The sequence below is a fragment of the Fragaria vesca genome, linkage group LG3 (genome assembly GCF_000184155.1).
Source record: "Fragaria vesca subsp. vesca linkage group LG3, FraVesHawaii_1.0, whole genome shotgun sequence".
In the NCBI taxonomy this organism is placed as follows: domain Eukaryota; kingdom Viridiplantae; phylum Streptophyta; class Magnoliopsida; order Rosales; family Rosaceae; genus Fragaria; species Fragaria vesca.
Genome location: NC_020493.1, coordinates 5,593,313 through 5,608,090, shown reverse-complemented (window position 1 = coordinate 5,608,090; position 14,778 = coordinate 5,593,313). Strand labels below are relative to the sequence as shown.

At 35.5% G+C, this 14,778-nt stretch overlaps 1 protein-coding gene across 1 annotated transcript; it reads left to right on the top strand.

Moving 5' to 3' along the window:
- Positions 1-9,632: 9,632 nt before the first annotated feature.
- Positions 9,633-11,120, top strand: LOC101301374 (feruloyl CoA ortho-hydroxylase 1-like). Its single transcript, XM_004295439.1, has 3 exons — positions 9,633-10,006; positions 10,317-10,635; positions 10,863-11,120. The coding sequence occupies exons 1-3, from the start codon at positions 9,633-9,635 to the stop codon at positions 11,118-11,120; spliced, it is 951 nt and encodes a 316-aa protein (XP_004295487.1).
- Positions 11,121-14,778: the final 3,658 nt, after the last annotated feature.

The following is a 14,778-nucleotide window of genomic DNA, read 5'->3' as shown; positions in this document are numbered from 1 at the left end:
TTTCCATCCTCCGCGAGTCCGCCGAATTCCAGTTTTCCGGTCAGATTGACTTTGTTTGAAGTTTTGAGTGATCTGGCCGGAAAACTGGAATTCGGCGGACTCGCCGGGGAGGGAAAGTGGTCGGGGACGCTGCTGGAATTCGCTGGGGTGGAGGCGTGCCCTCGCCTGCCCCGTACGGTGGCGAACGGAGAGAAATCCGCACCTTAAGGCGGTGCTGACGTCCGTATCTGAAACAGACTGTTTATATATATATATATACAGATTTTCTCAGGTGCGGATGTCCGCATTTATTCTTAAGGTGCGGATTTCCACTTTACACTCACTTTTCAATCGAATTTTCATATCTCCACCGTCTAGTCTTTAGATACTAATGTATAGATCATCTCTGCAAAATTTTAGCCAATTTGGTTATCATTAAGGCACTCAAACTTGATTAAACCAATGGATGAACATAATTCTGTTGAACTTGAACCGTTCATGTTTATAACAGAAAAACACAGTTTTGAGTGCCTTAATGATAACCAAATTGGTTGAAATTTTGCAGAGATGATCTATACATTAGTATCGAAATACTAGACGGTGGAGATGTGAAAATTCGATTGAAAAGTGAGTGTAAAGTGGAAACCCGCACCGTAAGAATAAATACGGACGTCCGCAGCTGAGAAGGGCTGTGTGTGTGTGTGTGTGTGTGTATATATATATCCAAAACATAAATTAAGAGACAGAGAGAGGGATAAGGTTTTCATTCAAATACCCAATTTGAGATGAGTCGATCTTCAGACAAGTGGTTGCAACTTCAGGGCGAGTTCTTCAACTTGAGATGAGTTTGGTGTGCCTGAAATCAAAGGCGTAGTGAGGCAAGTATTCTTAATCCAAACTTCAACTTAGATTTTCTATCTCAACTCTCAAGTAATCTCTGCATTGCTTCTATAAGTGAAATAAATTAAGCAAGAAGAAAATGGGTTTTCATGTTCAACAGAATTTGAAGACATAGATAGATAGTTTACTAAGTATACTCAAACCCCAAAATCAAATAACTAAACAAGAAAGTCTACTGTGACGGCTTAGAATTTTTTGTAAAATAATATTAATATCTAAAATAGTGTGTGTGTGTGTGTGTGTATATATTCTTTTACCCTATACTGTTGGTATTTACTATTTTGTGTATGTATATATTTATATATGGTACTATACATGCTGAAATTGTTTTAGTTGTTTTTAGACTTGTATTTGTTTCATCTTATTTGGTTTAAGTGGGGGAGGTGTTAAGCCCAAATTTTGACCCAATACCCAATTCCCAAATAACCAAACCCGAGCCCAAATGTAGAACCAAATTTTTGGAAAAAACTGTTGTCGTAGAAAGAAGCAGAAAGACGCCTAGAATTCTTCTTCTCCGCCTTCTGCTTCGTCTTCACCTCCTTCTTCTCCTTGACCGACTTCTTTTTCTTCCGCCCGACCAGATATTTCCCAATTTGAAACATTGCCGTCTTAGAAAAGTCTAATTTCACGGCTACCGCCATGAACAAGCAGGAGGTGTCAAATTTCTAGGGATTTGTCGATGACTCCATGAAGTTATACAGTAGGAGCTAGAACCCTAGGGGTCTAGTCTAGCACCTAAACGGGTAAGATTTTAGTTGCATAATTCAATTTTGCTTCCTTTGTTCTTGTCTTGGATTGTCTTGGACTCCACGTTCTTCTCCCGTTGCGGACACTATAAATAGGGTGAGATTCGTTTGTTCTTGACATAGTTCGTCTTAGTTTGTTAAGCACCCAAAAAGTGAGAGAGCGTGAATTGAGGTGTGTTTTCTTTTCAATTCAATTATTTTGTTCTTAGACCTGTTGATTCTTTACTTGATCTGTATGATTACTTATTTATTATTGCAGATGACATGTTTTGTTAAAGAGTTATTTGTTAGTTTGTTAATGACATAATAGGTTCTATTTATGTTCATATATGAATTATATTGGCTTCTGTTGTTATGCCAAATTGTTTAGGACTTTATATTTGTCAGTTTTGGGGTTTGTGATTTCTGTTCATGTACCTAATATGGAGGATTATATTAATATGAAGTGATTTAGGATTTTTCTTGTTGTTACTGGGAACTATCTTTGAAAAGGAGAAACATGATTTTGAGTCAAAATCAGTTATTTTGTTGATGCATATCAGTAACTTTGAAAAATCATAAGTAATTGTAGAAAAGTCTTTTTGCTACGATTTTAGTTCCTAATTGATCTTTAAGATGTCTATTACAATTGTTATGAAGACACCCAACTGTAAATTCCCAGCCAAGCTGTGTCGCTTTTAGCCATAAATTTACTGGTCAGAAAGGAAGTTGTTTTGTGATTTCAGATTTCTATTTTTAATTGCACTCTTTGCTTTTGAATCTTTGTTGTTTTGATATGAGATTGTGTAGATGTATAGATTAGATTATAAGGTTCTTATACATGTTTTGGTTCTAAATATTTGAGTTACAGATCAAGATTTTGGTTTGCTTAAAGTTAGTTGAAAGATTAGAAGTTTTTGACTTACATGTTGCTTCTTTGTAGTTGTTTTTGTGTCATTTAATGTCAGCCTTTTTCATTGAATGTTTCATGTGCTTTCTGTATGTTAAAACATTGGTGTATTTATGTTTAGTTGCTAGAAGCTTTGTACCATAGTTTGTCTGTTTTTGCTTTCAAATACTTTAAATAAGCTGTTAGCAGAAAATTTTCAGAAAAAACCTGAAACTGAAGCTGAACTTTGAAAATTTATAACTAATTCAAGAAAAATCATTTTAAGGTGATTCCAACTCTCAGCGTTTCTTTAGAAGACTACGAAGTCAAATTACAAACAGTTTGTACAGTTTTCTGTTTACAAGTGACTGGTTTAGTAAATTATTGTGTTAAGCTAAGTGAAAAGCTGTTTTAGTTAGCTACTCTATGTTTTAGTGTCTTAGCTGATTCATAAATAGAGTTTTAAATGAAACAGAGATCGTATATGATTGTTTAACTAATGCTTGTATCTTTTATTAGGAGCTTGCTTCACATCGACAAAGGTAAGGGGAAAATTGGGGAGCCTCTATGATTGTTTATTATGTTGTTTCATTGGTTACCTGTTTATGTGTGAAATTCTTGTTTCCTTGCTGCCATTAATATATGTGGGATTTGTTTTGATGTACATGTTATCATGTAAGGAAATGATGGTGCTATGTATGAAGCACATTGGGGTAAAGAAGTTAGGATTAAAACTTTTGTGTAGTTGAGTCCTTGTCCTCGGAGGTACCATATCCCACGATGCCCGTGTGAATGCTTAAAAATGGCGTAATTAGTATAGGTGAAAAGGGTGGGATTGGCGAAAGAAGAGGAATGGATAAGATGACTAGCAAAAGGAGAATGTGAGATCTGAGTGGGAGGTAGTTCATATATTTAAGTAGTCTAAGTCACCCTTGCGGTAAAATACATGGTATGAGACATATAGACTTAGTCTATTCGGCTATATGAACTATATGGAGTTGATAATAGATGCATTCATCCATTTTATTAAAGTTGTTCATGTTCTCTTGTTTGAAGAGGTTTTTGCCTCATACTGGGCTTATTATGCTTACCCCTTTAAATATTTTACAGGTGAGGAATAAATAGTTTGAAGTTGGTTTCTTGGGATCTTTTATTTATATGTAAAATATGTGTGATGTTTGTTTTTTCTAGAATAAGATATAGACTTCCATTAGTCTATCCTTGTAAGTTACTTTATGTACTACTTGGAAATAAAGAGTGATTTTCAGTTGAGTATTAATGTGTTCTTTTCCAATTTCTTTCATATTTTATTTATGAATATTTTCAAACTTGTGAGTACGTTACACCAAGGTTTATTCTATTTATGAAAAATATATTCCATACTTAGAATATGAGTATGTTACACCTCAAAAAAAAAAGTTCAAAAAAAATTGAGGTCTGACATCTACTGTTAGAATCATCAAAACCACAAACATAATTAACTCAAGACATATGAATAGTAAAAGCAGTTGATTGAAACAAGTACACCAATTACCAAACTTGACAATACGAAACTGTATTGTTTAACCATCAACCATATATATGCAAAGCTAAAAGTCATCATTTCATTAACTATCCAAGTATTATATATATAAATGAGACAAGCTATGATACTGGGATGTATATCCTACTTTTATTTTACATGTACTTGAACAAAAATTACAATGTTATAAATCAAATTACAATATTGAGAACAAATTTACCAAATTTATTTATACTATTTACATGAAGTTAAACAAAATTACAACTATGAGAACAATTTGTTCAAAAAGTTGTAAAATGGTTGTACATTTTGTAATTACAATTATTAGAAATGATTAGAACAAGATTACAAACAATACGACTCAGCATTACCACTTTGACTACAAATATGTTGTCACATTTGTAAATGTAGGTATCACATACCGGTATGTACCATAGAATTTCCCTACATTAAATTTACTTAGGATAGCTTACTAGTAACAAACTTGACAATACGAAACTGTATTGTTTAACCATCAACCATATGTTTATGCATAATGTTGGTCCTACACTAGTAATAGAACTAAGCCAAAATGCCACAAACATTTATTCACATTCACAAGAGATTCAGTCTTGGTCATATCAGTTCATACACAACAGCGGATACTGATGTGATGGTATTTTCCTATATTTTTTACGCCCTTTAATCTTGATATTTGTGTATAGTTCTCCTTGTTTTTAGTCCATTTGCTTAGTTTAGTGTGTTTGTAGGTTTGAAGAGCAAAGATGAGGAAAAGAAGCAAAAAGAGAGCAAAAAGGATTGAAGGTCGTTTGCAGTCCTGACAACTGAAGCAGTCTTGACAGAACAGCCAACTTTGAGGATTTAACTGTACTGATCCAGGAAGAACCAGAGAGTGAGCCTTATATGCACAAAAATCCCTAGATGTCTACTTTCTACAGAATTTTACGGTTCATGATTTCGATATTCCTAGAAGGAGATATGGCCGTTTAATTACAGGCTGTTCGGTACGCTCGAATCTGCAACATGTCTCCAAGAGCTCGAGTTTTCAGACCTGAATGACTTAGCAAAATTCTGGAAAAATTAATATAGCAATATGGGCCTCTTAAGAGTCCAACACATGTTTTCCTTGGACTTTGGGCTATGTCATTAAAGAGTTCCCAAAGCCTGAAGCAACAAAGAAAAAGACATCATATAAAAGGAGGTTTATCAAGCACAAAAGGGGATCGATATCAGAATTTCATCCAAGAAGCTGCTGCCATCCACCGTCTTCTACTTCCATCTCCATTCAATTAGTTTCTTTATGTTTTTAAGAACTCATAATATGTTTACTTTGAACATGAGTAGCTAAACTCTTTCTCTAGGGCTAGGATGAAGCCCTAGCATGATTGTCTACATGTTTTGATACTTAATTGATGGATTATTAGTTTCTTCTCAGATAAATTCTTAATCTCTAATTGATTTGTTGCTTGTGTTAAAGTTCTATTGATTCGTGACCTTTAGGCTTTGCATCTAGCTATCTGAAGTTGAATTTGAGGCGTAACTGCAATAGAATTCTACTTAGCTTCTTGAGATTAAGGATTGTGAATTATATTGTTGCCGTAACTGGAATAGTAGTTTGCATGATTCTTTGTTTTCTAAACATCATGAGTTCTATGTGTTAAATTTATGTTGTAACTGGATAGACTGCATACTAGGATATACGATCTCTGCCGTACTTGGAGAGCATCATACTATTAAAGAAAACTAAGGTCTAAGTGTCGTACCTGGACTTAGATACGAGGATTGTTATCTGGAGAAACAAAATAATCCATTAGTTGTGTCAAGCCGTAGATAAGATTGCTTGTGGTTGATTCCGACACCCTAGGCTCATCATCATCATCGTATTCTTACTCTTATCAATTTTAATTACTCTCTTTTAGTTTCTGTTTACAAGTTACTTTTCATTAGCATAAAACCTTTTTCAAAAACCCCAAAAATCATAAGTACTATTTAGTTTGAGTCTTTGTGTTTGTCTATCAATTTGTGTATTTTGTTTTATGTGTTTTAATGTAGTTAGTTTAGTTTAGATATTTCGAAATTTAAGTTGAACTAATATCCTCGTGGGAACGAAAAACCCTTTTCTTCCATTCACTATACTATATCCACCCTGTATACTTGCAAGAATCCACCAGATACCAAAACCGAAAAAGAAAATTTTATTCACTCACAATAATTGACAGAAAATGTGCCCACTCCCTCAAAGAAGTTGCAACCTTAAGCCTGCACAACCAGATTAGGAATGAACAAGCTCATCAGTTCCTTACATAAGTCTACACCAGCGCAAAAACAATCAATACAAAAGTGTATCAACCCAAATGTTCATAACACAGTCTCTAATATCTCTCCAACATCCCTGTGATGTAATAGCCAGGAACAATCAATACAAAACTGTATCAACCCAAATGTTCATAACACAGTCTCTAATATCTGTCCAACATACCTGTGATGTAATAGCCAGGAATATAATGAAAGGAAGAAGTTGCGACTAAGTAATAGGTTCCTCCAATAACAGCAGCAAGATATGAGCTGCATCGAAACAAAAATCCTGATAATTAATCCAGAATCAGAGTAATGTTTCCTATTACAAATTTTACTTTTCAACTATAAGTTTCTCTTATTAGGCAAATTAGATTTCAAAAACATCGGTTGTCTGCCAGACTGGTTTATCAATTCGGTGATGAACATAGTAGAGAAAATTACTAATTTTGTGTTGATTGGAGAAAATTGGTGGTTTTGGATTTGGGTTGGTGGGTAGGATCGGATTGATTCAGACGTTGCAATGGTTACTATAGAACCCATTAGATAATTACTGGCTTCATTTCCAAATCCAACCAGTTATTATCTTGAACTAGATTACACTTGTCTTCAATGGGATACACAAGTATCAAGTTGTATCCTTCATTTGGTTAAGCTCATATTAATTAGTCTCTAAACAATATCTTCTGACTATCATGTTTGAAGGCAAAAGGTTTACAAAGACAACAATCAATAAAATTTTCAGCCTGGAAACTTTCATTCCATCTAAAAGATCAACCATCCAAAACTATAGTGGCTCATGTCTTCAACAAAGATCATAGAATAGCATATAAGATAGCCCCCTGGTAAAATATAGGCAATATAGGGCCTGAGTTAAGCAGTATCATTAACATAGGTAAAACCGGAGATTCTTTTTGAAAACACAAAGCAATTAAAAGATCCACTATATGATACAGTAAAATTGTATGGAGTACTAACCTTTACATTCATCAAGTGCATGAGAGTAATGTTTCCTATACAAATTTTACTTGTCAAATTTTACCAACACTGAAAACTCAGACCTTCATTCCCCTGGCTACCTTCTTCTTAATACCCCTACCTACCAAACCACACCGCATTCTCCCAATAACAACCATCGTGCACTTGTCATGCATGACTAAAACGAAAACCCAGAAACTAAAACGAAAACCTAACAAGACAACCCATAACCCAGTTTCTAATCTCGATTCTAACCAAAAACCCAACTCGAATTCACTAAAATAAACCAAATCAAAGAAGCAGAGAGTAGTTTTACCTAATCTGATTCGAACCCAGTTTCTTCGATTAGTTGTAATTGTGAGGGTCTGAGAGGGAGGAGACAAAACCAAGAGGGCTGACTGAGACTTCTTTTCTTTGACTGAGAGTTCTGTTCTTTGAGGAAGGTCTAAGGAAGTAGATGAATTAGAGATTGAAGTAGAGAAACAGGAAGTGGAACGACGACGTAAAGATGGGTGAAATCAGTTTGAAGAGAATTAGGTTTTTTGAGATGGGGATTTGTCTGAAGAGAGAGAGTATAAATGGATATGAAAGAGAGTGGTTTTAGTTTTAGAAAATTAGTCTTTTTTCCGTCAAAATGGAAGGCGGGATAATTGGCGTCTTCCAACACTGAAAAGACACAGGCGACGGCGAACGCAACCGTAGCATCAAATCAGAAATAAAATCTGTTTCTTGCCATGGCACTCACCTGTCGTCGCTGTTGATAAAAACTAATGCGATTGCGCTAGTTTGCCGTCGCGAATTTTGCTTTATTTTGCCACAGCAAGATGCTGCCGTCGCAAACTGGTATTGATTTAGCGACGGTGTGTTTACCGTCGCTGCGCCGTCGTAAATTTAGGATCAATGGCGACGGCAAATCCGAGCCGTGGCGATTTCCGGTGGCTAACTGAAATTTTTTTGTAGTGAAGTAAGGCTGCATGCAATATTGGATAACCACGAACAGATATAGGCAGGTTGGTGCACATAACTACTGCCCTACCCACCATTTATGGTGGCTTATGTGAGACCATTTTGTGTATTCAAATGGGGTACAAGATGCTCTACATTAATCCTGATAGACATGCAATAATCATCAAATCATTTTGATGTGAACTCTCAGCATTGTCAAGTCATATAGACTTGGTGATCAGGGTGGTGAGCCCTTAAACATATAATATGTGCTAAGAGTTCGTAAATGCAACATTTCTTGTAGATAATTATTCGACATGTAACCAACGTGTCGAAATGTCCTTAAGAACTATAAAGTACTTTAATGGTCCACATTTCTATATGGATGATGTCCACATTAATCACGTTATATTCTTCATAAGAATGGAATATATTGGTTTATATCTTTAGTATGAGTAGGTCTCGATCCTATTTTTGCTAAAGGACAAATTTTGTAAAACGAGTGATGTGCCTTTGAACTAATCAATAAGACATAATGAGAGGAAGGTTGCGCATCGTGTGCTTTAAAGTGCAATGGTTGTGTTGAAGAAGTACTAGCTAGGACCAGCCAATGTCTAGTGGTTAGAGTCGGTGTCGTCACCTTACAATGTGACAGACTTTTGTCCAATTTTATTATTCACTCAATAGATGAGATGTCCGTGTAAGATTTATAATCCCATGATTTCCTCTAGTTAGTTACTTTAACGAAGGCATATCAATATATTTTTCCTTCAACAATATCGTATTTTTAGACATCATATATTGTATTGTAGATTTCTTGGATTTTCCAATAAGTTGTAGTGGTAAACGGTAAGGACTAAGGACACATGGTTTTAATTATTTTTTATTTTTAGTGCTCACATAGTATTTATGTTGTCTACTCCCTTGCTCTGGAATTCACCTCCGATCTCTGAGACTCAGACTCACCTTTAAAGAAGGAAAACTCCTTTTCCCAAAACCCGCTACCTCCTCCCAGATCCACCCGCCCAAATCACAGCTCCAACTCCCCCACCTCCTCCGCCTCCTCCACCGCCACATGGTATTTATGTCATTTTCAAAAAAACAACCGTGCAGTAAAGTAGCACACACTCAACAAAATACTTTCAAAAATACAGGCACAAAATACACGAGGGAATCTCCACGGAAATTAAGAAAGTACACGAGGGAAGTGTATTTATTTTTATATCATTCTCATTTCAAGAACCTTGCATTACAAGTAAAGGACCCTCTCGTTCTCCAAAAAATAAAAAATAAAAACCCTCTCAACGTACAAAAGATTCGTACATAAATACAGTACCAAAGTCCAGAGAAAGAACAGTTCGTTGGAAACGCAAAGGAAGTGCTTGATAAATTGGAGAAAATGGGTTCAGAATCTCAATACCAGATTCCGGCAATAGAATTCGCAATGAATTCGCCAGAAGTGAACCGAGGAACTGATGAGTGGTACCATCTGTGCAAGAAGGTTCGAGAGGCCTGTGAAAATTTTGGTTGCTTCGAAATTGTGTATGATAAGATACCTCCGCAGTTAAGAGCAGAATTCTTCTCTGCGTCAAGAAAACTTTTTAGCCTTCCACTTGAGACAAAAAAGAAGAACATTAATCCAAATCCTTACTACGGTTACCTTGGACCGAGTGTTCTTGCTCCCTTGTATGAAGGCTTTGGCTTTGATGAAACATCCGACTATGAATCCCTAAGAAGCTTCACAGAAGAAATATGGTCTCGTGACCAGCTTTGGTAAGCAGTAACCCCATTCATGTTGAATATATATGCTTGATAATTAAGTTGATATACATTAATTGTTGGTCGATCTATTGCCTACCTAAACTAGCTAATATGTTACTGATTAATGTCTACCTAAACTTTTCTCCACTTTCCAATGTTTACTTGAAGTTGGTAAAATGGTCTTGCACTCTTTCTTAGTTATCTTGCCATTTTACGTTTCAGCCTTAATTTATGGTTATGCAGTGACTCGTCTGTTTGTTTGTTCATCATGTTATATATATTGCGAGTACTGAAAGATGTGATTTGTTTGTTTGTTTACTAGCACTGTCCTTTCTATGATGAAGAAGCTGGACGAGCTGAAAGATATGATTAACTTGATCATTCTTGATAGCTATGGTTTGGAAGAATCATCAAATTTGATAATGGTGTCTAAGAGGCTGATACGGTTAATGAAGTACGCGGCACCTCCATCAGGGGAGTACACGATGGCTTCTCCGGCTCACACAGACAAGAATTTTGGCACAATCCTATGCGATGATCAAGTTTCAGGTCTTGAAGTACAAATCAAGGTCGATGAACAATGGGTCAAGTTGTCTATATCTCCTCGCTCTTTCGTCTTTGTCGTTGGAGACTCCCTCATGGTAAATGATTTACTTGACTAATTCATAACTGAAATACTTTGGAGTTTAGACACATACCCATCTGAGTAGATTCGCATAAGTTCAGCAGTGTGTAGAATTATAGGCCTACTATTGTGCTTGTGGATTTCGAGTGCAGAAGCTTGCTATATGGGGCAATTGAATACTCCCAACTTATAACGTACTGATGATTGCCACAAAGTCTGACAGTCAGTAATGATAACTTGCAGGCATGGAGCAATGGCAGAATGCATTCTGTGAATCATCGGGTGATGATGTGCGGGGAAAAAGAACGATATTCCCTAGCAGCATTTGCACAACCAATAGAGGGTTCCATCATCAAAGCACAAAAGGAGCTAGTAGATGAAGACTACCCCCAAATTCTAAATGATTTCGATTATACCGACTTTTGCAAGTTCATTGGTTCAGAAGGAAGAGCCATCGACACACAAAAGCAAGTTTTCGCGTTTGCTGGAATTGGAAATTAACTTGTTAATTATAAATATTGAAAATAAAGGTTCTTGACATACGTGGTATGCCACATTTGCCTGATGTGTACGTAGTGTCTGACTGGACGAGGCTCCTAGCTTCTTTAACCAGCATGTTTTTTTGTTTTGAATAAAAGGGTGGCCGGTGGTGCGGTTGTCCTCAAGTCTCGATTCATAAAACTGGTGAATACAAAAAGGGAGGAGACATTGCGCTATGTTCTTTTTGTACTCTTATATAAAAACATAGGTGGTTTAATATTTTGGTTATATTAGTTAATTGTTAGTATTTGACCATGTAATTCAACTTTCAATGTAAACCATAATTTTATTATAACATTTTATGAGTGTTTATGAGAAATTATGATAAAATTTTAAAATTATTATTAAAAATTTAAATTATTATAAACGGATCGGATTAACGGAACATGTAACATTTATCCCGCCAGATACAAGTTTGGATCGAGCTATCAATGACCCGGTGGGTAACGTGTCGGGTCTGGATCTAATATTTTCAATTACTAAACGGATCCGGATCTATGGTGATCTGCTCTAGACCGGCCTAGTCCATTTACAGGTCTATTCCCAACCCACAACCACAAAACAACCACTCCATGCAACTGCGAGAAACATAACGCCCCTTTGGATTGAATCCCCCAATTTTTAGACCCGCTCCTGACACAAAACGCCTGTCCGGTAGCACACAACCGACGCCAACAAGGCCAGTGGCCATCGCTGACTCGGTCATGCAGCTGGACAAGTAGCAGTTCCGCCGACGGCATCCTTTAGGGTTTTCTATTGTGAAAGTGTCTTTTTTGTTTTTGTTTTTTTTTTTTTTCTAGAGACCTTTGTTCGAGGCGAGGGTTTTTTCAGAGACATTTTAACTATATTTACAAGAAAAGTTTCACATCAATGGACACAGACACACGACTGATGAAAATTAGAAAATCCAGAGGGTAAATTGTTTAAAGGGAAAATTGTCCAAACAGTATATAACCTTTTAGAGAAGCAAAGTTTTGGTATCTCAACTTTGAAAAACTTTAGAATGGTATCTCACATTCTTAACCCGACCGAAGGTATCTCAACTTTGAAAAACTTTAGAATGGTATCTCACGTTCTTAACCCGATCGAAGATGTGTATCTAGAGCCGTTAACTCCGTTAAAATTACTAACGACATCCATATTTTTGTTGTAAAATGACCAATTTAACCTTTGTTTTTTGTTTATGATAATCTTTCTTTTATATATTTAGAACAAATAAACACTATTAATTTTAAAGCTAGTTTTTAGTTTTGAAAAAGTAAACACTTTCTTATTACTGGTTTGCATCTAAACCCACAGAATACCAAAAAGCATGGTCGATATTCCATATGAATATGAGAAAAATAAAGAGACGAGATGTGAAGAGAAGAGCAGAGAGAGGGAGTCTGTTTCTCTTACCTTTTTTATTTTATTTTTTTAACCCACTATTTTCATTGGAAGAGTTTAAGTGATGTTAGGTTGTTGTTAATTTTTCATTGAAAGCTTTTGGAAACTAGAAAAATAGAAGAAAAAAAGTTTAAATATGAAAAGACAAAAATAGCCTTCAATTGTCAGGTTTTTTTAACGGGATAAACGGCTCTAGATACAAATCTTCTGTCAGGTTAAGAACGTGAGATACCATTTTGAAGTTTTTCAAAGTTGAGATACCAAAGGTTTGTTTCTCTAAAAGGTCGGACACTGTTTGGACAATTTTTCCTTGTTTAAATTGAGGAAACATAGAGTGAAATGAAGTTAAACTCAACCCTCATAGGTGTACAATGAATTTAATCCAACATTTTATCCGCTTCATCTTTTGAATGGAGATTAGGTGTACAATGAACGAAAATTCCCTTAAATATATGCCACATCTCACCCTCTGTGACAACACTAACGACTAGCTGGTACTTATTTTTGGTTGGGGTTAGAATGTCAGATACCATTATGAATTTATGATACTTTAGAAACATGAGGTACCAAAATTTATAAGGCGAGAAAAGTCAGGTATGGTTGGGACGATTTTCCCATGAATAAGTTAAGGTACCAATATGATATTAGGAAAATTGTCTAAACAGTGTCACACCTTTTAAAGAAACAAAGTTTTGGTATCTAACATTTAGAAAACTTTAAAACAGTATCCCACGTTTTTATTTCGACTGAAGTTTGGTATCTAGAACCGTTAGCTTTGTTAAAAAGATTGACGGTAGCCATTTTTATTCATAAATGACCAATTTACCCTTCAGTTGTTATTTTTGTTTTTCATTTTATATAATTTTTTTTTTGTCATAACGGTACCTCATATTTTCTCGCTCATAAACTTTGGTACTTCAAATTTTGAAAACAACATAACGGAAGACCTAATTTTAGTACTTTTAGTCGTAACCTCTGATAGAGTAACTGTCAGCTGGCCATTTTTTATGGGTATTTTTTGTCTCTTCATATTTCAATTCATTATTTTTTCTCTAAATATATATTTTATTTTTGTGATAATAAAAGATGAGGTACCGTATGACGAATTTATTTTTTTATTATATAAAAAGAATAATAAAAACACAAACTCAAGGGTATATCGGTCATTTCATGAATAAAAATGGTTGCCGTCAGTTTTTTAACGAAGTTAACAGTTCTAGATACCAAACTTTGGTCGAGATAAGAACATGAGATATTGTTTTGAAGTTTTCTGAATGTGAGATACCAAAGCTTTGCTTCTTTAAAATGTGAGACATTGTTTGAACTATTTTTCCATTGATATAATGTTGAGGAGCTAACTGTCATATTTTCTCTGTAATATTTACACTGATATTTTGAAGGAGACATAATAGGCGGACTATGTTTGATAGATTTGGAACACACTTCTTATTGTATTTTACATCGTTTAACATACTTATTGAAATTTTTAGAAAGGACTAAAGAATTTAAATATGCTTTTGTATCGTATTTTCATACACATATTGTATCGTAGATTTCTTGTATTTTCCTCAGACCCACCCAAGAAAAAAGACTTCTTCATCGAAAAAAAGAAAGAAGACTCCTTTACCCAAAACCCACAATCTCCTCCCTCCCAGATCCACCGACCCGCACTCTCTCAATCAAACTCAGAATAGACCTCCACCGAATTCACATCTCCAACTCCTCCACCTCCTCCGCCTCCTCCACCTCCACCTCCACATGGTCTTTATTGTTAGAAAGCCCTGAATGAAAACTCAACAATCACAGCTCAAGAACAATATGGATGAATGATCTACATTCTTATTGAACAACTTTGGCTTTAAATAGCCTTACATCTTAACAGAACTCCTACAAAGCAGGTCGTGATTAGCTACTGCTGCTATCACGTTTGAAATACAAAATAAGTCCTATTCTAACTCTAACAGCTCCTTAGGACTAGGTATTATTAAACAGAAACAAAGACTTAGTAAAATAGAAAACTGATTCTCTAACTTACAGTTTCCTGAACAGACAAGAAATTAAACCTCTTCAATCCCTCCCCTAAACTGACTGCAGTATAGCAGCTAGTTTAATTCTTTAACAGCACACACGCCCAGCTTCTCTCTGAACTTCCGAAAATCATCCAACTTCAGTGGCTTGTCATCACATCAGCAATCTGATCATGAGTTCCGCAATGAATCAACTTAATCTCACC

What these genes read in the sequence shown, in the direction of transcription:
- LOC101301374 (XM_004295439.1), top strand. Translation starts at nt 9,633, where the DNA reads ATGGGTTCAGAATCTCAATACCAGATTCCGGCAATAGAATTCGCAATG. An exon ending in TGGTCTCGTGACCAGCTTTG is followed by an intron (nt 10,007 to 10,316) that starts GTAAGCAGTAAC and finishes TTTGTTTACTAG; the next exon opens with CACTGTCCTTTCTATGATGA. An exon ending in TCGTTGGAGACTCCCTCATG is followed by an intron (nt 10,636 to 10,862) that starts GTAAATGATTTA and finishes GATAACTTGCAG; the next exon opens with GCATGGAGCAATGGCAGAAT.